Here is a 24526-nt window from a genome sequence, read left to right on the forward strand (position 1 = left end):
CAGCTCTTTGCAGTCAAAGTTAGAAGGAGACAATGTCCTGTTGTTCAGCAGCAGCTTTGCACACCAACAAGTCACTGATCTCTGTTAGAGTCTTGTCTAGGCCTTCCGTCTTTGCTCTGATACAACTCCCATAAATGATTAAACCAGCAAAGCACCGCGTAATATGAAACTTGCTTCTGACACAACATAATAGTCATTTGAATCCTCACAGACTCTCCTGGAAGTCATTGTTCATGATTCAAATGTCTACAATCCAGTCATCCTGTCATCCTTTCAACTGTTACTCTTTAAATAATCACTCAGAGAGGTTAGACACTTGGACGCCTTCACTTGCATAACAATGCAACCCTGCAGCGGTCAGACTTACAGTGTAATCACATTTTAATCAGTGTTATAATCACAGCTATTGTACCACAGTTTTCTGCATAGTGATTCAAATTAATACAATATGCAAACACCTTTCTTTAACTGCAAATGTGTCCCGACCCACAAATCTCCAGCTGTAAATGTATTGGAACATTTTACTCTGCACTTATTAAACACAGGCGTACACATACAAAATTGTGACAGTTATTGCTGTCACGTGTTTAAATATGCCTTCTGGACATCCTGACAAAAGACAAACGTTTTTACATTTTCTTCAGTCAAGAGTTTCACATGTAAAAACTGGGAGTTTAGGCTCATGCTGACATTCTTAATCAGTATGATTCTTAATCTCAGGCCATGCTGAGATTAAGAAGATTAAGAATCATATTACTTATTACACCATTTTTTATAAAATTTCCATTCAGTCATGTAAAGGTTTAGCTATTAAGAAGATTTCTTAAAAGTTGTAGCTTTGCATTCTGAGAGTCAGAAAGCACAGTTTAAAAAAACAAAACCTATGTAGTCATCTTAAACTGGCCTTCAACAACAACAACAACCCAATATAAAAGAACTAAAATAACTAACACAATCTCACGCTGTGACTCTGATATTAAAACTACAGCTCACAGCTGGCCTATTATACAACAGTGATTTCAAATACCCAACAGGAAGCAAGTTTGGCCACTTTAAATAAAGTTTCTAAAGGTTCCAGGAAGAACACCCAGCACACATAAAAGTCATTTTTACCAAACACTAATTTGAGCCCTGGGAGATATTCACACAGTTAAGAATTTTATGTTTTTTATGTCTTTTGTAGTTATGACCACCAGTTTTAATTATTTCAGCTTCATTTATCAGGAATTCTATATTTTGTCCCCTTAAGAGGTTTCCTATGGCTCCTAGAATTACCAATGACCTTCAGTCCTTTGCTTTTTTGAAGAGATGAAGACACAGAAAGCTGGCAAAATAGAATAATATATTTTAAAGTGCATTTTTATTAAATTCAGATACATTCAAATATTTATCCAGTAAGTGAAAGAAAACTTTTATCAGAATTATACAATTACAATCATTAGCTTCCACGCAACCAAATCAGAAATCTGCTGACTTTATGTTTCTCCCAAAAGTGCATTTTCAGTCACCATTATCTGCTGTTCTTGAGTTTTATGCATATTTTTTCGAGGAAACCGACATCTTTCGACACAGACGCTCATATTTCAGGACGAACATTTAAACAGGATATTTTTCACGTCTATCCAAGCTTTAAGTGCTCCACTCATCTTTGTCACGTCAAAAACCCCAGATGTCGGAAATATCTTACTCCGCTTCTGTTTGGCAGCCAAAAGAAAAGCTTTAGTAGCGCAGGAAATTTTTAAATGGCAGTGTGTGAGAGTGAAAGAGGTGACTGTAGCAGTGAGCAAAAAAGCATCCCTGAGGACCACCACCTCTGATCAAAGCAATAAAACAGCAGCAAGGAGAGGTTATTAAAGAACAAACCCTCCTACCAGGGAGGCTATCAGAGCGGTGAGGGTTTTCAACAAACATCCTGCCGTACAACTTCAGCTCCAACAAGGATTACAGAGTCTTCACATCAAATGGAAACGCTGCTTAAAGAAAACACTTAAACAGCATAATGAGGGATTTGTGATGTGGGGATTATAGCATACATCAAAGAATTGAAATGCAGATAAACTCCACCTCTGACCAAAGGAGCAGAGCTACGAGTAAGACCTTCAAGAGAATTTCAGCCTCATATCCATCAAAAATGCATCAGCTCTAACAAGACATTTTCAGTGTCTACTATACGTCTGGATCCTGTGTATTACTGGACACGTGAGACGACATGAGCGTGAATAGAAATTAATTAGTGATATGGAGATCAAAGCCGATGCGTGTTCAAGCCTGAACATCGAGCTCAACAAGCAAAACGCAGGAAAAAGAAAAGTTAAACTAAGAAGGAGCAAAAGCACAGCACAGCTCTGAGAAAAGACTTAAAATCTCAATATGAAACCAGGATATTTTCTGAAAACACAGATTAAAAACAAACAACCAAAAACAGTATGCTGTAGGATGAGCTGACCTGCACCGCTTGAGCGATGGCGAACAAAACAATCATCAAACACTATATGTGCTTTGTGGGCTGCTTATGCTGCACACATGAAAAGAGCATATAGATAACATGGCAATTTATATATATGTTCAGCCTAAACACTTTACATTTGATGTCTATTCCACCCCTACAGTAAGAGTCTGTAAAGTTGCAATTATAAAAAAGGAAACATACAGTTTTGTTAGCCTGTTTATTCCTTTCTTCACTCATTAACTGTTCCTTATACAACAGTTTCTCAATTTACTCATTACTGAGAAGAAACTTTCAGATGTTTGAGCAAGTATTTACTTTGTACCATCACTGATAAACACTGATTCACAAAATAATCATTGCCACATCTCGAAATTTTGGCAAGATCATTTTTACTCAATAACTGTGTGAGCAAGCTGGAGGGTAAGAATGTTTTATAATCTTTACTGAATAGAACACCGAGGCATATAAAAGCAGCAAAAATGGTAGAATTAAAAAAAAAACACTGGAAGTTAGGCAATAATCACACATGCCTAGGAACCTGTTTGCGGCCTGCTGATAGCTACGGGTTGCTAGGGAAGAATGGTTCAATCCCTGATTGGTTGCTAAGTGGTTTCTGGCAGTTGCTATGTGAAACTGGGCACCGAATGGTACACAGTGCTGGACTGAAAACCTCCTTGTGATTGCTTTAGCGGGTTGCTGTGATGGTTTGCAAGGAAGATGTTGACTCGTGTGCAAAGACTTGACTCTTGCTGAGCAATGGTTAAAGTGTGAAAAACACAGTGCAAACTGCAACTGGAGGCTATGATTTCTCTCCGTTTATCCTGCAAAAAAGAAATAAATTCTGAATTCAAGTAAAACAAATGAGAGAGGAAGGATGGAACATAGACAGGGAGAAAATACTGAGCAGAATAATTAAACAAATTACCGTTTTGTCTCTTTGACGGTATATTCAGAAAACAGAAAAGCTCTCCACTTCAGAATTCACTCAAGAAGTCATTAATAAGCAGTTGTTGACCGGTTCCACTGGCCATAACACTGGCTCCATCATGTTTGACAGATGATGTGGTATGCTTTGGCTCATGAGCTTTTCTCTCTTTGCCCATACTTTTTTTGTACCCTTAGCCTCATCATCATCATTCATGAGGGCACCTCCTGAACTTAACAAAGATAAGTCTATCCTTCTAATGAGTGTTTTTAACCTAGCTAGATGGAAATGGAAACAATGGAAATAATTCTTTGATCATCCACATAAGTCTTTCAGGCCTTTTGGTGTTCTTGTGCTAGTCATTGCATTCATTCATTTTAGGAATGTATGCAGTGATCAGCTGACCTCTGATAAAACTTTTGCTATCCCTCATTTTTTTTTTCAGCCTAATGATGACTTCCACCTACATCAGCATGTCTTTGGACCAGTAAAATGTTATGCAATGCCAGTTCAACACTTTGAATTAACCTCAAATTGTCCATTCCTCTGCTGGAATTACAGTTTACAAATTGTTGTTTTGTGTATAACATTTGTAATGTGAACTCTGATGAACAGGATATGAACAGTCTAGTGAACAATGATAAGTTTAAAAAAAAAAAGTATTTTGTCATCACTGGTTTAACATGCAGGTTGAATATGCCTCGTATAAAGCATATAACTTTTCATAATCAATGTAATTAAATTAGATCAACACAGCACCGAAACCCCCCCCCCCCCCCCCCCCCAAAAAAAAAAAAAAAAAAAAAAACCCACTAAGCTGCGCTTCAAAGAGGATTCGAAGAAAAATAACAACCTTGACTTGACAGGATACCGTGCACACCGCACTGTCTATAATAGGACAATCTAGTGCCAATGCAGCTGCATTTCGAGGGATATGAAGGGAAGATCAAAGGAATCCTGAAAATCCTTGTAGAGGATGGAGTCTCATCTACACATCCCAGCATGGAGGAATAAACTGTGCATCAGTTGGTGGATAGTGATGCTGCACAAATATACAAAGGCTCAGCTATCCAAACCAAACAAAACAACTGCTTCTAACCTTCACAAAGGAAGTGATTTCTGCTGAGCTAATTGCCGAGCTCACTTTAAATTGCTGTGTGTGGATTTTTAGCACCTCCAACGCAAACAGCATGCTGGGGATTATAAATCCATGCAAGGCAATAACACGGCTTATTAATCAAGACAATGGAATCCGCTGCCTTATAAAGCAAGGCAGGATTATGGCACATAAGTACAGCATACATTGAAATATGGCTTGTGAATTTATACAAACCAACACAGGAGCTTGTAATTTACACAATAGAACAGTTTTGCCTTACAAATGGAGTCTTACAAATACAATTCATGGGGTAAAATGGATTGAAAATGTAATCACGCCCATGCTGAGGCTTGTGAATGCAAATAACTTAATATTCAGCTTTTCATACTATGTGAACAAGGAGGGACGCGGTGAGATACTGACGATGTAGAGAGAAATCTGAACACTGCTTTAAAGTCACCCCCCTTGCCAAGACACTAAAAGGGTTACATTTCATATATACGTTTTACACTTAAAATCTTATTAATAATTGTGGGGATTATTATGAGTGTAATATAGCTGAATGATATCTTTTAAGAAACGTGTTGGATGACATATTACCCTATAGAGGTTTGATATTTTTAACTTTTAAAGTGAGATGGTTTGGTACAAACTGGGGGGATGAGAGGTAGAAGTAAGGAGCCATCCAGCTGTCAGGGAGGGCTTAATAAAAAACAAGATATGAGATTACAGCCATGCTGGGAGCTGTGTGGAGGATGTATTTAGGCACCGTGGTGGTGAGAGAAATGCTGACATCAGCTTGCCGTGCTGATGTTTAGCAACTAATGTTCAGCATCTTAATCGTAGTTTATTAGCATGCAAATTTGCACAAAATTCAAAGTACAGCTAGGGTTGATGGGAATGTCATTAGTTTTATTTATCCATTTTAGCATATATTTACTAATAAACCAAAGAACCGGACAATATAGCTACAGTTTTGATCTGATGATGGTGATAGGAAAAAAGAAAGGGGCACATGTAAATAAACCGAAATTTTACTGGGAAAAAAACCCCCAACAAAATTGAACAATTTATTGAGGGATCTGTATCCAGACCAAAATTTTTAGACATATCTAGGCGTGATCCTTGAGGCCTTGCTGGTAGTATGGCTAATAACTAACTGAGCTGTTTCATAGAAAATCAAACTGGACGCACGTGTTATTAAGCTGATGCCAAATAGCCCCACAACAGCCACGAGGCATTCATTTAAATATTACTCAAAATGTGATTTGGGGGGGTCTCAAGCCATTTTACTCCTACTGCTGGTCCCAGGCCCGGATAAATGGGAGGGCTGTGGCAGGTAAGGCATTTGTAAAACCTGCGCCAAAAATGTAGATCCATCCAAGTAAGGGAGCAATGCTGCCGTCTTCAAAAAAATTGAGGTTTGTGAAAAAAAACAAAACAAAAAAAACACGTGAAGAAAAATCTCTCATAAATAAACTGCTGGAAAAGGTGTGCATATCTAAGACCCTGTCACTGATGATAAGCAAAATGTGTTTGCCCTTCAAAAGCAGCGTAAATGAATAAATAAATTACATCAATTACAAGTCATTAATCAGTTTATTTACTTTGGTGCCAAATTTTGAGTCTTCTGCTCAACAACATCATTGCTAATATTTAAAACATTAATTCACAAATAAAGCCAATAAAATACAACATAGAAACAAAAAGAGAACCAACAACAAACCAGGTAATGTAGCTAGCATCCATCCAGGTATCAATTGATGTCAACTGCTGCTTTTTTAATTACTGACATAAACTATCAGTATAATCAGTAGAGTATAACTGCTTGCAGTTTAAAGAAAAGCTACAGTATGAACCACCTGTTTTTTTTTTAAATTTACTGTCAGTTTATTGCAAAAGTAATCTTGATGTTCTTTATATTTTAAGAAAAAGACAGCACAGCTTGATCAAGCAAGCACTTTGTGAATGTGGGGATAAAGAACTCCATTTTAACAGGAAGTGACCTCTATCAGAACCACACTCAGGAAAGAGCAACCTTCCGCCATGACTGTTTGAAGGGTGAGGGGGTTAGACACCGAAACCTGATGTCTTTGTAATTATTTCCTCTATTAATGTCTTTGGTTGAGTTACGTTGTTTGAGAGGGACAGGTTGGGTCAGGTGATTTATATACAGCCATAAAGAGATGCTGATTTGAGGAGAATTCATGTGAAACTGACCATGACCATTCGTAAAGAGAGATCACAGACTTTATAGCACTTTAAGAGGCTAACTCATCAGATTTAACAGCTGCTATATAGGAAGCAGCAAACTGACAGCAGATATTTTTCTCTGCCTGCTCTGCTTTGTAGGTGAGGTGCAGTTAATTTACAAAGAGCCTATTGGTTAAACACATGCAGCCAATCTATATTCTCCTTGATTTGTCTGTTCTTGTGACCATCAGACAATTTCAGAGTTTGTTGGCTTGTTTTCCCTTCAGTGTGATTACTGGTAAGAAGTGAAAGACTAAATATTTACAGAATGATAAGACTTGAATTGTACAATTGTACTGGCTGTAAGTTAAATTTTCTATTCTATTCTATTTTTCTATTCTGTAAAATAGTCAGATTGCCTATTCCTATTAATGTACAGAATTCACCTGCTTGCTGCTACTACTGCACATTCACCTAATGTATATACTATATATATATACATATAATGTTCTTCCTCTACCCCCCCCCATTTTTGCACATGTTGAGGAGCATGTCAGGTTACATTTCACTGTGTGTTATACTTATATAACTATGCATGTGACAAATAAGGAACCTTGAATAGGGCTGCGGCATTGATGAAGTTTGTAGCTGGTTAATAAGATAACTGCGAAATTAATAACTTAGAGGTTTAGAGTTCTTTGCAGTTTATTTATTGCTGCAAGAAATCACACCATGGGCTATGTATGTGTGTGTGTATATATATAAATAATCACAACTCCCTACTGCATGCTTATTTATTGTGATTATTGTTCAGTGGTCAGAACCATTGCCTCAGCACTTTCATATTCAATAATGCTGAAGAGCTGGTGGCATCTGGCCAAGAACAGTTTAGCACTCTGTTGTAGATGATTTCTTTTCCTTTAAAGTATGACTCTGAAAGAGGAAACCAGATGTGGGGCCTGCCTTTGAATCCAAGTCTAGGAGGATTTCTCGCAAAATTAGGAGAAAATAATCAGAAAAAAGAAAAAAAGATTTGCTTCTCTTATACTTTTTAAATTTTATTTTTTAAAAAAAATCTCACTCACAGTTTATTTGACCTAGCGCCAAGAAGTTGAAAAGAGCAACTTTAGTCAAAATTATCTTCTAGATCTCAACTGAGCTCAACTGCTAGAGCGCAAATCAAAAAAAGACTGTAAAACCTCTACTTAATCTCTCAACTGGTCCCGAGTGTTGGCTGGATTTTGGCTTTCATAGACATCCTGCAGTGGAGCTGATAGGCTGCACTTGTGAAACACACTTTAGGGTCAAAAACAAGCATTAGCTTTCTAGGAGCCTCTAAAAACACTCTCTCCCACCAAGTCTCTCCCACCTTTTTAGAAATGATCAGGCAACAGGATTTATACAAACAGTAGTAAAAAAAAAAAAAATGGACTACTAATCTTTAAAATGTATTTTTCCACCCAACGTTAGCTTAGAAGCCAAAAAAACAAGGCTCGTATAGGCTCTGATGGTGCAGTAGTCAGCATCTTTCCTTGGCCCTCTCTCTCTGGAGTTGGCATCTACTGCTTGCACCTGTGAGGGGTTTCTCCAAGTTTGCACGTAAGGTTAACTGGTGCTTCTAAATTTGTGGTGTGGATGTGAGATAGATGACAATAATCAGTCAATGAAGAAGTGTGTGTGGAAAAAAAAGCGCCATGATTTTTTAAATTGTTAAGAATCCAGATACTGGTTAAAAAAAAAAGCTCTTGTTTTTGGTTCATTCATATTCCTTTAACTTAGTTTTATTATATAAATTTTCTAAAGGTAATCAGGACCCCCTGAGTGGATCTATTCGCCGTCTGTTTGAGAGCCGGTCCTCTACAGGAGCAACTGCACTGTTTATACGAGGTATCAACAAACTAACACAATAAAACTCTCTGGTTCCTAACAGCAGCTGGGCATTTTGGTGTCTGTGAAAAATGGCTCGACAAAACCAACAGAATTGTTTTTTATTAATAATTAATCTTCAGGGATGTTTGAAAGAATATATATATATCAGCACAATTTAATTCTGTGTGGGGTTTTTTCCTCGTAAACAATAGAACTTCTTTGTTACATTGGATATTTGCCAGCTAAACACTCCAATAAAATGGTCTGTGCACTGTATCTATTATCCTGCACCTGGCCTAAACGTCGGAAGGACACACACCAACCATTCTGCAAAACACAACAAAAATCCTAACATGCATTACTAATTAGTGTTCGGCTTAATGTGCTGAACACAAATTTTTATTGTTCATTAAGGTTAAATTTGTGGAGGATGAACCAACAAATAAATCCAGAAAACGTGTGCCTGAATTTAGCAAACTATAGCGAGAACAAAAACACAACAGCAACAAGAACACAAAGGCACTCAAGAATGAATTAAAACTCAACAGCTGACTATTTAATGCTACACATGCAAATACGAGTCCGTATTTTTTCCACAATTTACTTTTTCCGTCTCTGCAATGCCAACTGTAACCTACGGGTTCCAAACATTTAAAATAAAGCTAAAAGTTGAGGTAACTCTACTTCCTGGCACAGATGGCTATACAAGCTACCGTGAGAATGAAATGTTCTAAACCAAAGCCTTTGGGAACCAGAAATAGCACTGCACAGTACAACAATTCATACAGTGACATCTGATGTGAACTTAAGTGGGAGGCACAGAGTTATACTACGGGGACACGGAGGAAAGAAAAGGACTAAAAGCTAAAAGCAGACTTTAGAAGGAGCAGTACAGAAACACTGAGCTGAACTACTGTTCCCCGGAGAACAAAGAAGATATTGTCTGAGATATAGACTACGTATATTATATTCTAAAGAAGTGCAGGGGAATATATGGAGACAGAGAATTCTTTAAACAAAAGAGACATAAAAAAAAAAAGACACCAAAACCAGCAGTACTACTATTAACAAACAAAAACTGTGCGCAAATGCATCCATGTCATCCTCACCTATGAACAGCTGGCTGTTGAGCTGCAGGTGGAAGTGTCCGTCAGTTGGCGCCTCCTGCGTGGCGACAGGAAGTTCATCCAGTCGAAGCGATGCCTCCTTCACGTTCCGTTCTGCTCGGACCCGATGCCACCGGTTGTCATTCAGCGGGACGCTTGACTCCACACGAACCTCCAGTGGGCCGTTACCAACATCAAAGGAGAAAACCACCTGAGTGGAGGCTGAAAAAGTAGCAAGGGACAGGAAAACAGCGTGATTTCATTAACTGATTAATAGAACGCTTTTTAATAATGATTATATGGATCATTATATAAATTAAATCACAAAACTCATAGGCTGTTAAAATTTAGACTGATTATTTTGTGATAAGAGTCTTTTAGTATTCTGTGTAAATGACCTTAAGCTTTAAGAGGGTCCTTTTAAAATAAAAAAAAACAACAATTCATTAGAAACAACCTCATATTATTTAAGAAGCTTTTAGTAAATACTAACAAACTAAAATCTGTGTATTTCATTGTGCAACTCTCTATAGCGGGGGTCACATCACCTCTACTTTCAGCCCGTATATTGATGTGAAGAAATATAATGTAATTTGACCCTTGAAGTTACTTTTTTTGTTAGGGAGGATTTGTTTATTGTTGTGTGCAATGTTAAAATAAGTTCTTTACAGAGCAAAAATGATTTAATATGAAGGCAATATGAGCAGAGAGCACAAACATGTTGAGGGTTTGGTTGTGTTAGTTCAGTGAGGGAATTAATTAAAAGAAAACAATTTTCACTAGTAGTCAGAAACTAATGTGTACACTCATGTCTGCATTTTTATTTTGTTAAATACGAACAAAATAATTCAATAAAAAAAAATGTTCTAGAGTAGCGGTCCCCAACCTTTTTTGCGCCACGGACCGGTTTATGCCCGACAATATTTTCACGGACTGGCCTTTAAGGTGTCGCGGATAAATACAACAAAATAAAACTAGTACCGGTACCGAAAAAAGAAGATTTATTCATAACACACGTGAAAAGACCCAGGAAAACAGAGTTAACAATAAAAACGATAACAAAATAACGCTGAAAACCGATAAAAACCCTGAAAACCAAACATTTCACACCTGAGCCTCAACTCCCGCAACCCAGTACCAAACGACTCACAGACCGGCTCCCACACAGCTCCCAATTCACATATTCCAAAGAGTGGGTCAACAAAACAAAAGTCACCCAATACAGTAACATTATACAGGCAAAAGTATTAGGCCACACCTCAGTCACAGTCTGTCCAACAACCTGCAGAGACCATCTGTTGTACATCTATCAGCCAGCTGCAGGAAGCAGTGAAGTTAGAATATATAGAGACCTGAAGTGAAACTGAGTGTTTGTCTCCACTTTTCATGCTGTATTGTTTTAAATCTTTTTCTCCTCAAGTCAAGTTCAAGATTTTTCAAGTTTCTCCAATTCTTGGTAAAGTTGCTGTCACTCCCTTCCCTATTCCGGTCCATTTGCCAACCAATCAGCATTTGACCGACGCATCAGTCATCCACGCCCCAACATACAGATGGGGTTTTGGAGGATGGCCTGGGAGCACATTTGTAGTGGGTGAAAGTGCCACTCTGTTCCCTGCAAACAGAAACACGTATGCAGACGAACACATTTGGAGTATCATAAATTATACATCATGGACTTTGAATTCAGGTGTTTTTAATTCTACTGCCACAGGTATAAAAAAAACGAAGCACCTTGCTCTCCAGTTTGTCTTCATAACCATTTGTGAAATAAAGGATTTTCTATACTGTAACAGGATTCTACTGTTGCAGCAAGTTACTTTGTGAAATTTCTTTCCTTCTAGATATCCACTGATCAACTCTAAATTTTATTTTTGCAAAGTGGGAGTGTTTAGTAACCATACCAACTGTCAAAGCCATGTGAAGTGGGAGGCCATGTAAAGTTACAGAGCAGGGTCACTGTTTGCTGAAGCACATAGTGCGTAACACTCAGGTTTTTTTTCTCACACACACACACACGATGAAGCAACTCACAGATCTATATATATGATATATGAAATAAAGGCTGTAACTAAATCCTAGCTGGCTGATAAATCTATAGTGTCATGGTATAGATCATCCTTTCACCAAGCTCTGACAGAAGCCAGGGAAGCAGTTTTGGTAACACTGAGCAGGAAGTGAAAAGTCTACCGTAATCACATTTTAAAGTGCTGCACCTTCTTGCACATCCGCGAGAAAAAAAGCTTCCTGCGGTGTTCATTCGAACAAAAAGACATGATGGCAGTTGTGTAACAAACTCTCATCCTTCATGGTTTGGAAGGAGAAGATGTATTACTCTGTGAGCACAGAACAAGATGAAACAATATCCTGCAGTAACTTCATTTAGAAATTGTTCTCAGGCCCAGCTGCAGCGTTACAGAGTGATCTGAGGCAGCTGCCAACAAAGCAACACTGTTCAGATCTGAAACAACCTCGCTGACAGTGATTTCCCTGAGGAGAAAAGCTGTTGCTCCAGCAGTGTCCCTGTATTCAGCTGTGTATGTGTCCCTTTAAATCAATTTTTTAGGAAAATGCAAAAAGCAGTGCAGCGATAACACTGCAAACTAACCTCAAACTAAAGTGACTATAAAACTGGCTCATAAATGTGTACCTGTCACTTTGCTGCACTGCAGTGCTGTAGGCAAAGTAATGAGCATCCATGAGTGTAGTTCTGCTATTTCCTAAATGATACTATAGAAAGTATATAGAAGATGGACACATGACTTAAACATGCACTCTGTCTGATGGCCAGCATGGAGTGACACTTCTGAGTTCAAAGTTCAACTTTTTTTTAGTTTAAACTCTTAGGGTACACTCATTCTGTAAACCAGGGTTGCCATTAGATGAGGGAAAAGAAGAATTTCAACTTATCAGTTCAATTCTCTTATTGACTTCCACTGGGTTCACATTGGTACCAATCATTTATCACCACCATTGCTAAACAGCATGTCAAAGACATTATGTGCATACAAATTAATTGCTGTGTGGCATTGTCTCATAATTAGTATTTAACAATATAAACCTACAGGCTACAGTTCACTCAGCTTTAACATCACACTGTATTCTTGGCTACTGAGCATCAGCATGCTGTCTGTGCAGATGTTAGCAAAGCGCCAAAGCTGTGTTAGCAGCATAATGGAGTTGTTTCTGTAGATGCATTTTCAACTTTACCATCACATTCTTGTCCTTTTGCACAATAAAAAAAGTGATGTCCATAGCCATGCCAAAGACTGTGCCACAGTTCTCTTCTTCTGGCTTCCTCTGGCTAAATGTCTCCATTAAATTAAATATTTTCAAAAACGATTATTCATTAAATATTAAGTTGCTAGAAGATTCTGCAGGTAGCACAGAAAGCTAGCATTTAGAAATGAAAATTTCAAAAGTAAAGAAGAGAAACACCATTTAGCCATGCTATGACTGTTGATGCTGCACATTTTGTCCACCAGAGGGCGCTCTGCAGTGTCCCTGTTGGCAGCAGGTCTTTGGGCCACAAACACAGCTGATCTGAGCAGAGTTGGGCAGAACATAAACAAATAAAGTGTTAGCTTATTTTTGTTTGGAATTAAAATTCCTGCATGTAAGGTTGAGTTCAGGTACTCGACTTTATCCCAAACTGTTGGGATGATGATTGCGATGATTCAGATATCGTCATTATTCGGTTTCCTGCAGCTAGGTTTGACGGTGTCCTGGAAGAATCGAGGGTAATGTTGCAGCAAACCATTGCCAAAGTTACAAATGGTATCCTTGTGTCAAATTAATGTAGCTTGTTTGCATTCAGATTGTGCAAGACACAGGAAGATACAGTGATGTTTTAAAAAGGTAATATTTGTGCCTACAGGACAGTTTTGACACAGATAAAGTCTTTAACCTCTGGGTTTACACAAATCCAGATTAAAACTTTAAGTTCCAGGTTTTAGTGACACATCACTCTAATCCTCATTAAATTGGTGCCCTCAAGCTCCTACAGTACTCACAGCTCAGTTCGATGCGAATGAAGTCTTTGATGCCCAGGTTTTCCAGGAACACACCAGAGGAGCCCGTGGTTTTAAAAAGGAAGGAGATGTCGGCGCTCAGCTCTCCATGGAAGGTGGGGAAGTGCAGGTACGACGTCTCCTTGTCGAAAAATGCGGCATTCCAGAAGTTCTCTAAGAAGCATGATAAAAACATTGTGTCATGAACATTAAATGTAGCTCATAACACTTATTTATCAATGTTGTGAAGCATTTACACAGTGACTGGAACAGCAATCAATGAAAAGAAGAACAAAGTCAGTGCGATACTTTGACTTTGATTTACCTTGTATTTTATTCTTAATGAGAAGCAGTTAACAGAGAATGAAGACTTAAAAGGAAATATGGATTAGTAACAGTTATGTTAGTGATAGCTAGAAGGAGGAGGTGGTGCTGAACCCATAAGAATCCATTTAATTCATAATTAATTAAACATTAGACACATAATCCTTTTTTCTAAGCTTGATACTAAAACTTCTAGTCTATTTTTTTTTTTAAATTTAGTACTCAGCATCTTTTACATTAAGGAAATGGCATTACTTCCAGAATTTATAGATCTGTGTCACATGACTGAGATCTCAAGGGAAAGTTCCAACAAGCTGCCCAAAATGGGCCACAAGCTTGTCAACCTTCTGTTTCTGTTCACAAATATCTGACCTCCTCTAAAAAGCAGGGAAACAAACGTGTTTGAATAGACTTTCTGGATTTCTAAAAAGAGCAAAGTCCAAGTCAGAGCATCATCATGTTTAAAAATATCTTGTAGACAAATCATATCTGTAACCTGCTTCCAGGATCAAAGTGTACAATAAAACAGACTGCTTTATGTATTTCTTTTCGTGATTGGTTAAAAATGTCACCATTTCAGAACGGTGAAGACCATGAAATTCTCCAGTGTCAAAGGTTAGGCTTTGATTAAAATGGGACATATCCAGTTGGAATAGATGTTTAATCCCAGTGAAACTTGTCCAAACCAATGAAATCATCGTTAAGCCCTTCCTACCAACTGTCCAAACCGATGAAAACAATGTTAAAACTTGTTCAAAGCTGTCCAAACCAATTAAGTAGATGGTTAACTTTTCAGAAACCAGTCCAAATTAATGCATGACCACAACTTAACTCGTCTAAACCAATGATATTGATGCTTAACACCTCCAAAAACACTGCCCAAATTCAGCATTTAAACAAATTAAAATACATGGGCTGGGATTAAATGGTTAAGCTTTAATGCTGCTCTATTCTACAGTTTGCAGACAGGCATACTTGTGCAATGTGGACATTTGGTATGGCAGATTTAGGACACTGACGGCAAGTCATTAGTGCATATTATTTAACAACCATCCAGAATTTTGGCTAAACAAACCTGTTATAAAAAAAAAAACAACCAAAAAACAACTGGCAGGCAGCGATAGAGAGCTTTGTTTTGCCTTCCAGGTGGTCATTTATATAATGATGTGTGGTCACATAAAACCTATAAATAGGATGATTTTTGTCAGCTTTCCGTCTGCTGTAACCAAGCAGTTATGGAGACTTACTGTCTCCATGGCAACGGAGTGGTCCCACCCGGTAGGCAGCCTCCGACCCTGGCCTCTGGATGTCACCCAGCACCAAAGACCTAACCGGGAGGGTGTCCTTATGGGTCAGAAGGCCTGAGTCTTCAGTCCTGTAAAGAGAAAGATGAGAAAGGAAGAAGAGATGAAGAAAAGTAAGCAGGGAGAAGGAAAAGGTGGTGAGAGATTGAGAGAGCAGGAGACAAGGGTGAGAAGAAACACATGAAGAATGATTAGGAAGGAAAACGGGAAAGAGGAGGAATCGATGAAAAAGGAAGTTGGAGTAGGAGCAAGAAAAATGAGAAGAGAGGGAAGAAGATGAGAAAAACCATGAAAAAGGACAAATTACTTTTTATTGGGATTAACTGCTTTGACATGTATGCTAATTAGGCTAATTTGCTTGCATAAATCTCCAAGCAAATGGCACCGCTGAAAAAAAGTCTAGACTGCTGTAATAATCTGCCACAACCTGTTTTATGTGCAAAACAAATTTTCAGGAAGACAATTTAACAGTGAGACAGATCGTATCATATCCAACCTGACACTCAACACTCCATCTCCGCCAGTTTCTGTGACAGCCTTTTCCAAAAGCGCTCTCCAGACAGACAGCCGAATGAGCAGCGGCGTCCGTTTACACACATGTTCAGATAATCTACAAGACAGTCTCGCTGTCAGGTGAGAATTTTATCCAAGACTGGAAATGAGTGGCATACTCGCAAAGCACATCTGTAAAGCCTGTGTCTGCGCTGGAAAGCTTGACAGCGAGATGAGAGAAAGTAGAAGGTGAAGTGTGATGAAAGCAGCAGGATTGTTCACAGCATGAAGGACGGTAAGTAAAGAGCAATAATTTATTACTCGAGGCTAGAAAGTCTGTTTGTCCGTGTATTCAAAAATAAGTCATATTCAGAATAATGAATCCCACAATCTGAAAGGATTAACACAAGAATTTGATCAGAAATAAATACCTGCCTACTTTAGTGTTTTCTTTTATCTTTTAGAAATTACAGCTTTTGGTGTACCTACGTTTTTTCAGTTATCGTTACAGGTAGTAATGTTTAAATGCATGGGAGGTAACCTGAAAAATGCTCATACAAACTCTAAATCTAAGCCCAAAAGAGAGAGCACATACCTAATACCTGCTGATGCTGCATTTTTTAAATTACAGGTAGAGAGCTGAGTGTGCTACTGAGAGCCAAGACTCTGCAGGTTTTGTTTTACAACCCAAACTCCACCTGTCTGATTAGCAGAGAAGACTTCATTAGCGAACTCACTTGCTGAGTTGATTCGTTAGACAAAAAACCCTGCACACTGGCATGTGGTTGGCCACCCCTGCTGTAAATAATTCATTCCAGTACAAACAAATCACTGGCAAACCAACCAAAAGTTACCACAGAGAGGAGGAAGCCCCTCAAACTAGAATGGATCATTAATGTTGGACTGTGGCAGGGCTACCATAGTTTAATTTATGAAATAATGTTGAGAGAGCAAACCTGGCATGAAATGAACAAAGTAATAATAATGCCTATGAATTTTTAAAGGTCAGTACCACTCCAGGCGATCTGCATCACAGTTGCAGTAGTGTTGTAGATCCACACAGTCGCCCTGCAGGCCGCAGGCACACTGCTGGCTTCCTGGATGAGCTCCTCCCCAGTAAGTCTGGACTCGACCTTGACCTGGACCGCCAAGCCACCAGCTAAATGGAGAGCCCTCTGAAACACACAATCATGTTCATGTGTAGCTTCAACATAAAATTTTTTTACTACTACAACTTCTACTATTATTATTATTATTATTAAATAACACCAACTAAGGAATTGTTAAATGTTTATCCTTCTACTTCTTTTTACCTATTGCTGAGTTGAAAACCGTGACGCAATCAAAAGGCTAAATTAAAAATATTTAATTGAGATGGACAGCCAGGGATTTCCAGGCACTGGCTCGTCAGTCGCATGGATCTCTCATTATGAGCCAGTTCATGTCAGTCTTGCCAAACAGCCATACACAAACTCATAGATGCATGCTAACACATCATTAGCATAGAAGTTCTTTATTTTGAGTGAAGACACAAAGTTCATCAAACTGTGAGGAGATTGCCGCAAAATGTTCTCAACAACAAACCTAATCGAACCTAAATCATCCCGACTCTGCTGAACATGAACATTTTAAAGACACCCATAAATCAAAGTGGCTAAAGTTAAAGTTATGCAGATCTCAGATCCAGCTCCAAGCCAGCAGCCTCGGAATGAGCAAAGAATCAAAGCAGCTATCAGACAAATTATGGAGAGTTGTTACGTAAATCTGTTGCATCTGCTTTTGTTTGGTAAGGTAAAATGTGTTGGGTAAAGGTGGTTGAATAGCAGCTCATCTTCAGCTAATTGTTTTCACTTCTCTTGGTAAATGCATTGAGGAAATTAATGACTGGTTGTGCCACAATTTTCTCCAGCTAAACAAAAACAAAACTGAGGTAATAGTCTTTGGTGCCAAACAAAAACGATTACAGGTCACCAGAGAACTTCAATCTATACACCTAAAAACCACAAACCAGGCGAGAAATTTGGGTGTAGTGATGGATGCAGACCTAAACTTAGAAAAACACATTAAGACAATAACAAAGTCAGCTTACTATCACCTCAAGAATATATCAAGGATAAAAGATCTGATGTCTCAACAGGACCTGGAAAAACTAGTCCATGCATTCATCTTTAGTAGGCTTGATTACTGTAACAGCATCTTTACAGGTCTACCTAAAAAATCAGTCAGACAACTACAGCTCATTCAGAACTCTGCTGCTCGAGTCCTCACTAAGACCAAAAAAGTGGACCACATCAGTCCAGCTCTGAGGTCTTTACACTGGCTGCCTGTCCGTCAGAGGATAGACTTTAAAGTTCTGATGCTGGCCTATAAAGCTCTGAATGGTTTAGGACCAAAATACATCAATGACCTCCTGACCCAGTATGAACCATCCAGATCCCTCAGGTCATCTGGATCCGGTCTTTTATCAGTTCCCAGAGTCAGAACCAGACACGGAGAAGCTGCACTCAGCTATTATGCTCCTTATATCTGGAACAAACTCCCAGAAAGCCTCAGATCAGCTGAAACACTCAGTTTATTTAAATCCAGGTTGAAGACTCACCTGTTCTCAGCTGCATTTGAATAAAGCACCAAATCCGCACTTAAGCTTAAATTTCAAAACTTACATTTTAACTACTGATTTTATCTACTCTTCTGATTTTATCTGTTTTGATTTTATATACTGTTTTGTTTGTTTGCTTGTTTTAATCAATTTTAAATCATGCTTTTTATTTGTTTTTGTTTCTAATGTCTCTGTAAAGCACTTTGAATCACCTTATTGTTGAATTGTGCTATACAAATAAACTTGCCTTGCCTTCTACCACCAGTAGCAAAGCATTTTGTTTTCAATTGTTTCAGTGAGAGAAGATGCTGTGATTTACTTGAAGTTTTGGAGGAAACTGTAAAGTTGAACTTTTTTGTAATTGTGAAAATAATATACTGCATAGAGTAACAGTTTAGTTTTCTTTGTATATCCTGTCAGTTATTGTTCTGATAAGGAAAATTGGAATTGGCTAAAATCCACATCCTCAATTCAAAGATAAAAATCATAATCGGCCAAGAAAAATTCACTCAGTGCATCTCTAATATCTAAACTACAGCTAGACTGCTTACACATTGGGAAATGTCAAAGTCTTCCATTTCATAACTGGTATAATTTTCCTACACTAACAGATATTCTTCCTGTCAAATCAAAGAAATGTTTATCTTTATTCTCAAAGACTGAGCACATCTTATTTAACTTCAGCCTGCTGCTCTCAATGCCAGCCCAAATTAGCTGACTGCAACTGATGCACTTCTGCAAATCCTTTACTCAAACCTCGGGAAATATCAGAACTCTCACTACAGCATGCGTGCCTTCTAAATACAGGCTTTTTACTTTTAATTTACCATCAGTCTAATTCCTCCTTTTAAAAATAATCTTCAGAAAACTGGGAAAACCTGTGGAGCTTCCAATGCTTGAAACAGACAAATCTCACTCTTACAACTGTTTTCACTGATTTCAATAAACGGAGCCTAAAAAAGAAGCAGGAGATGGAAAGACAAGGTTTTGCATTTGGAAGGGTGTTTTTGATCAAATTAAATTGGATATTTTTGTTCCTATGTAAGTGTCCGGTTCTATAAAATCATGAAATTCAAAATGAAACAACAACTAGACGGATTATTTTGTGATAAAAGCATTTTACTATTCTCTGTAAATGACCTTCAGCTTTAAGGGGGATCCTCCTTTAAGAGAAAATAATCTCTTTTTGAGACAAGATTGTTAGATTTATTAGCTTTCTTTAGTTTTCCTAGAATTCTGGAGCATCTGCAAGCCGCTTTGTCACCCAGCAGCACCTTTAGCGTTGCATGACTTAGAGTCATGTCTGCTGTCATTGATATCTGCTCTGTTCTGCAGGGAACAGTCTTATTATTGGTCTCCCAGCCTTAGTTTTTCCATGTAAGTACATATAAGCGCAGGAGGTGTGACCATATTGGTGGGAAAAACCTAGAAGAGAGTCGTCAAAGGAGCTTACAAAGAAAAGCGTCTGGACTTCTTTAAGTTAGAAGTCCAGACGCTTTTCTTTGCAAGCTCCTTTGACTACGATGACCTGGATGACTGAGAACCTTCACAGACTAGAAGAGAGTCAGCAAAGATAAATTACAGCAGAAAAAAAAATATTAATCTCACTTTATTTAAATTATACTTTTTTATTTAAACACTGCTGTGAGAACAGCCTTGACCTGTACCAGAATCCCCTGCAGTCATTTGACCAATCGAATGACTGTAGAATCGCTTGCAGTCATTTGATTGGTCATTTTAAACCCACTAAGTATTATGTGGGAGTTGTAATGTCATGAATTATTTCAAACTTTTAAAAGAAAACTGAGTCTCAAAATTTTAAGCACAATTTTCAAATGCAGGCTAAGATGTTGCCATTTGCACAACAGATAACTTATTGCACTTTCTTTGGATGCCATATTGTGCCCAAGATGGACTGGGCTGTGAGAAAATAGAGTGCGGCATGGAAAGAGCCCACATGATCCTCCAAAGACAAAGCTAGTGTTTGAGGCGGAGGGATGCTTGCCAGCTTCTAACCCTAACACTGAATATATTGTTTTTCATATTGAGGACGATGACAGTATAAGCTGAAATATGTATTTCACATTTTGAGAGAGTGTAGGTGGAGAGATGGCGAGAGGGTGTTTGGAGATGTCTCTGCTGAGTCAGCACTCCTTTAATTTTCCCAGGGAGTGCCAGAGAGTTTATAATGGAACTTCTATTTCTCCGCTCATTCTTCCTTTTCGACCACTTTTCCCACTTTCATCCATCATTCTATTACCCACCAGACCAAAAGTTTCTTCAGTTTCTTTCCCTTATATACTCCATTATAGGTCCTGAATTGATAAAAACTTTCAAGACTCCCACTGATCTGCATTGGATGGGTAGCAATCAAAAGAAAACTAAACTGTTTATCTGGTTAGCTGAGACACCTGACGGACATTTCTGAGGGTCAGTCGGCTTCGTTACTACAGGCTGACATTTCTTGACCACTTTTGGGTTGTTGAAAGGACAAAACTCAAAGGACTTCTTCTAAGTAAGTTTGAAGTCCACATGTGAGCAATATTTTACATTTTCTTTCTTAACCCTCTCAATGCAGGCGTTGCAGATTTGCCACAATTAAAAGCTAACAACCTGATTACCACACATACATATTTTATGAGTTGTTTTTACTCAGAAGTATCACTGCAGGTATTCTTTTGTGCATTAGCAACAAAAACTTAAGTTGAGCCTGAGAGGGTTAATTGTTTTATTTCCTCCTTTTTTTGTTTAGTTTTTTTTTGGAAAGCTTTAGAAAAAGATCAGTTTGCTAGGTTGCCCCTCACAAGCATCGCATTTCATCACAATTTGCCGTGAGACCAGCGTTTGATAAGTTAAATCAATGTTTTTATTTTTTATTTCTCAACACCGAACAATGTTCGGATGCTCTTTTACACAGACTCTGAAAGAATAATCTGTTGAATCCACTGCTACTAAAACAAATTTAATGCAACTTAGGGATCAAAGTAATTGTAATTCTGTTTCTAATACTCACCGCCTCTGAGTCAATGCAATCACAACAAAACACATGAACAAAAAAAGAAAACACTAACCCAACTCGATACTCATTCCAAAAGGGGGAGGTTTTTAACAAATCCTGAACAATCAATGTTTCTGAATCATTTGTGAAAGACAAGAAAATCCCTGCAACCAAACTAAGTTTGAAGAAAGGAGTGAAGTAAGTTTGTTGTTCTCTGGCTGAGAGTGAGAGTATGATGTGGTGAGCTCCAGCTGAACAGAGTCAGCCTAATCAAGTTTTTTATTGATTTTTTTCTTTTTGACCCAAACACATTAATTAAAAGCAAGTTTTTGTCTTATTTGCCAGTTTTTTCTTAACACACATCAAAGGAAAAAGCAAGTTAAAACCTCAACGCCAATATTTTAACTACAATTTAAACATTACAGGGATGAGGATTACATAGGATGTTTAAATAGTGAGAATTACTGAAGTTTAACGTACATAAAGAAAATTTCAGCAGCAACAGATAACGCAATTCAAGTTGTCTAAGATAAAGCTGTCAGAAACTGAACTGATAAACTAGTATCTATTTTCAGAGAGGGAAATACATAGTCAATATCAAGCACTGAGAACAAGAAATGTTTTGCCTCGCAGCAAATGGGAAAAGAACAGCGAGCCAAGGAGAGGCAGACTTCATGCTACAGAAAAGAGTTTAGTGTTTGCAGGTTGAAAAACATTTTCATAGCTATGTGCTTTTTACACTGCAACACTTCCAGTTGTTCCAGCTGAGCAGCATCAGAATAATCATTTACAGAATAATAAAGAAAGACATATAATGTTATACTGCAACTAACAGCAAATCTTTACCCAAAGTGTTGAGGAGGCGGGACTTCCTGCAGTGGTAGGACAGTTCCTGTTCGCAGTGCTCTGACTGGCTGATGGCAGCCAGCAGCTGCTCCTCTTGAGATGAGTAGTCGAAGTGAACCGAATGCTGGGACACAGCCGGAGAGGGTCGCACTCGGGTCAGCTCAGTGTTGTTGTGCAGGAGCACCATCCATGTGTTTTCCTCTGGTGGGAAAGATGAGCGTGCAATTTATACTCATTTATTATTATTACAATAAAGCTCTACTGCAAAGTTTCTTTCCTAGAATGTGTACCATTTAAATACCATCTAAGTAGCCAGACTGTGAAATTAGCAATATATGCATGATGTAACTACACAAATAAGCCTGTGATGGAAGAAAGTGAAATGGATGACAATTATATTTCTGCTTTTTAGAAAATAGCACAGATTCAAGAGTCGTCTACTTTCGTATAGATATACCTCCATTTTGGTCCTTCTGTTTAGTGTCGTGGAGTGGCTGGAAGTTATTCCAGTGTAAGATGCGTCATGCAGACAACCACAGACTCCCACATTCACACCTACAGCCAAGTTTGAATCGCTATTTAATCTGTGGGTGGAAGTCGGCGTACCCACAGGAAGAACAGGTGAACACAGAAGGACTCGAGCTGAGTGGGAGTTTTTAGCCACAAAATCTTTTGCTATGATGCAACAGAGCTGATGAAGCTTCCCTTTTCATGCTGGATCTTCATATTTTCCTTCAGCACTTTGCTTTTGAGTTTGCCGCAGTGAATCATCTGCTTCCATCTCCCTTGATCCACTACCATGCTCTCCTGTCAGAACAACCCGCTGCATGTCCTCCTTCACTACATCCATGAACCTCTGTGGTCTTCCTCTTTTTCTTCTTCTTGGCAGCTCCATGTTCAACTACTGCTGTGCAAAATATCTACTATACCTTTTCTGCGCATGTCCAGACCATCTCAACCCTGACTCTCTAAATTTCCATTCAAACTGCTCAACTTGAGCTCTTCCTCTGATTCTCACTTCTAATCCTCTACCAGGAGAGAAAGACAATCTTAGCATTTTCAACTCTAGCACCTTTGACTCCGCCTCCTGTCTTTTTGTTAGAGCAACCATTTCCAAACAATATACCATAGCAGGTCTCACCACGGTCCTGTAAACCTTCCCTTTCATTCTTGCTACTATTCTTTTAACAAATAACTGCCCTTTTGATGCTACGTGAAAAAAAGTAAAATGTCAAATTTTAGAAGCTGGAGCTTGGGAATGTTTTACTGGAAGAAACAGGAACAGATCAATTATCCAAATAGTTGATCTAAAGTATTTAATGGTCATTTGATCTTCTGCAAACCAGCCAGCTGATTCATCGGCTAAGTTTTGCAGTTATGTTTTGTTTTTTAATGTATATTTGATGTATAAATGTAAAGTGGTGACATGAAGGTGCAATGGTTATCAGTGCTATTGACTGCTATAAATTTCCCAGTCCTTCAATAGTAAATGTTTGACCTTGTTTCCTAATGTTTATGTCTAACGCTATAATTGACGAAACATAAAAAGTAATACTTTTTTTTTTTCATTTCTTTATGAGTGGGTGATTTCAGCTCAGCTCACTCTGTGTGTGGATTTTTCATGTTTTTCATGCTGCTTCCAAACACATGCATGTTAAGTTAGTGTGTTACTCCTATTCTTAGTGTTAGCCTTGCAATCGCCCAGTGACTGATCTAGGCGGTAAATTTTCACTTTCCGTCAATGAGTTGGACAAAGATAGAAAAGTAAAAACAAAGAACTAAGTAAGCATGTGATTCAGAGAAAGGTAAAGAATGTTATCATAGTTCATTTATATGATTACACAAAGGGCATGAAAGATTGAGTGAAAGAGAAACAGGAGGAGAGGGAGTGATTGAAGTCTAGGATGAAATAAAAAAAGATGAAGGTGGACAATAATGGGGATCTGGGTGTGATAAGCGGGGACATCATTTAAAGTTATGTCATCATCTCAATCATAAAAAAGGTTCAGTGATGATGGGAGGCAGGCAAGGTGTAAAAGCATGTGTGAGTCTGTGTGTGTCACCTGTCATGTTGCAGTAGACCAGCTGTGGTTTGATTGGTCCGCTGCCATCCACGTCAATATAAAAATGTCCTGACGTGTTGCCGTTGTGTTTGTATGCCTCGCAGGACTGTTCGTACACAGCTGGGAGGAAAATAATGAGAACTACATCAACACGCTGACCCACCGGAGCTGCGAGGGGATGAAGATTACACACTGTGGAGGATTACTATGCTGTGGGTGCTGCTTCATATGTATGTATCACAACTGAATCAA

General features: G+C 38.4%; 1 protein-coding gene across 1 annotated transcript in view; it reads right to left on the reverse strand.

The window, feature by feature from the left end:
- Positions 1-24526, reverse strand: part of LOC113011429 (contactin-associated protein-like 4) — a 152533-nt gene that overhangs the window by 22522 nt on the left and 105485 nt on the right. Inside the window, exons 12-17 of the mRNA XM_026151015.1 lie at positions 24275-24394; positions 22212-22412; positions 16781-16943; positions 15220-15347; positions 13652-13822; positions 9645-9863 (exon numbers count right to left, since the gene is read on the reverse strand). Of these exons, the coding sequence (XP_026006800.1) occupies positions 9645-9863; positions 13652-13822; positions 15220-15347; positions 16781-16943; positions 22212-22412; positions 24275-24394 (1002 nt within the window). The remainder of the gene's footprint in view (positions 1-9644; positions 9864-13651; positions 13823-15219; positions 15348-16780; positions 16944-22211; positions 22413-24274; positions 24395-24526) is intronic.

Source organism: Astatotilapia calliptera, chromosome 18 (assembly GCF_900246225.1).
Source record: "Astatotilapia calliptera chromosome 18, fAstCal1.2, whole genome shotgun sequence".
Classification (NCBI taxonomy): Eukaryota; Metazoa; Chordata; class Actinopteri; order Cichliformes; family Cichlidae; genus Astatotilapia; species Astatotilapia calliptera.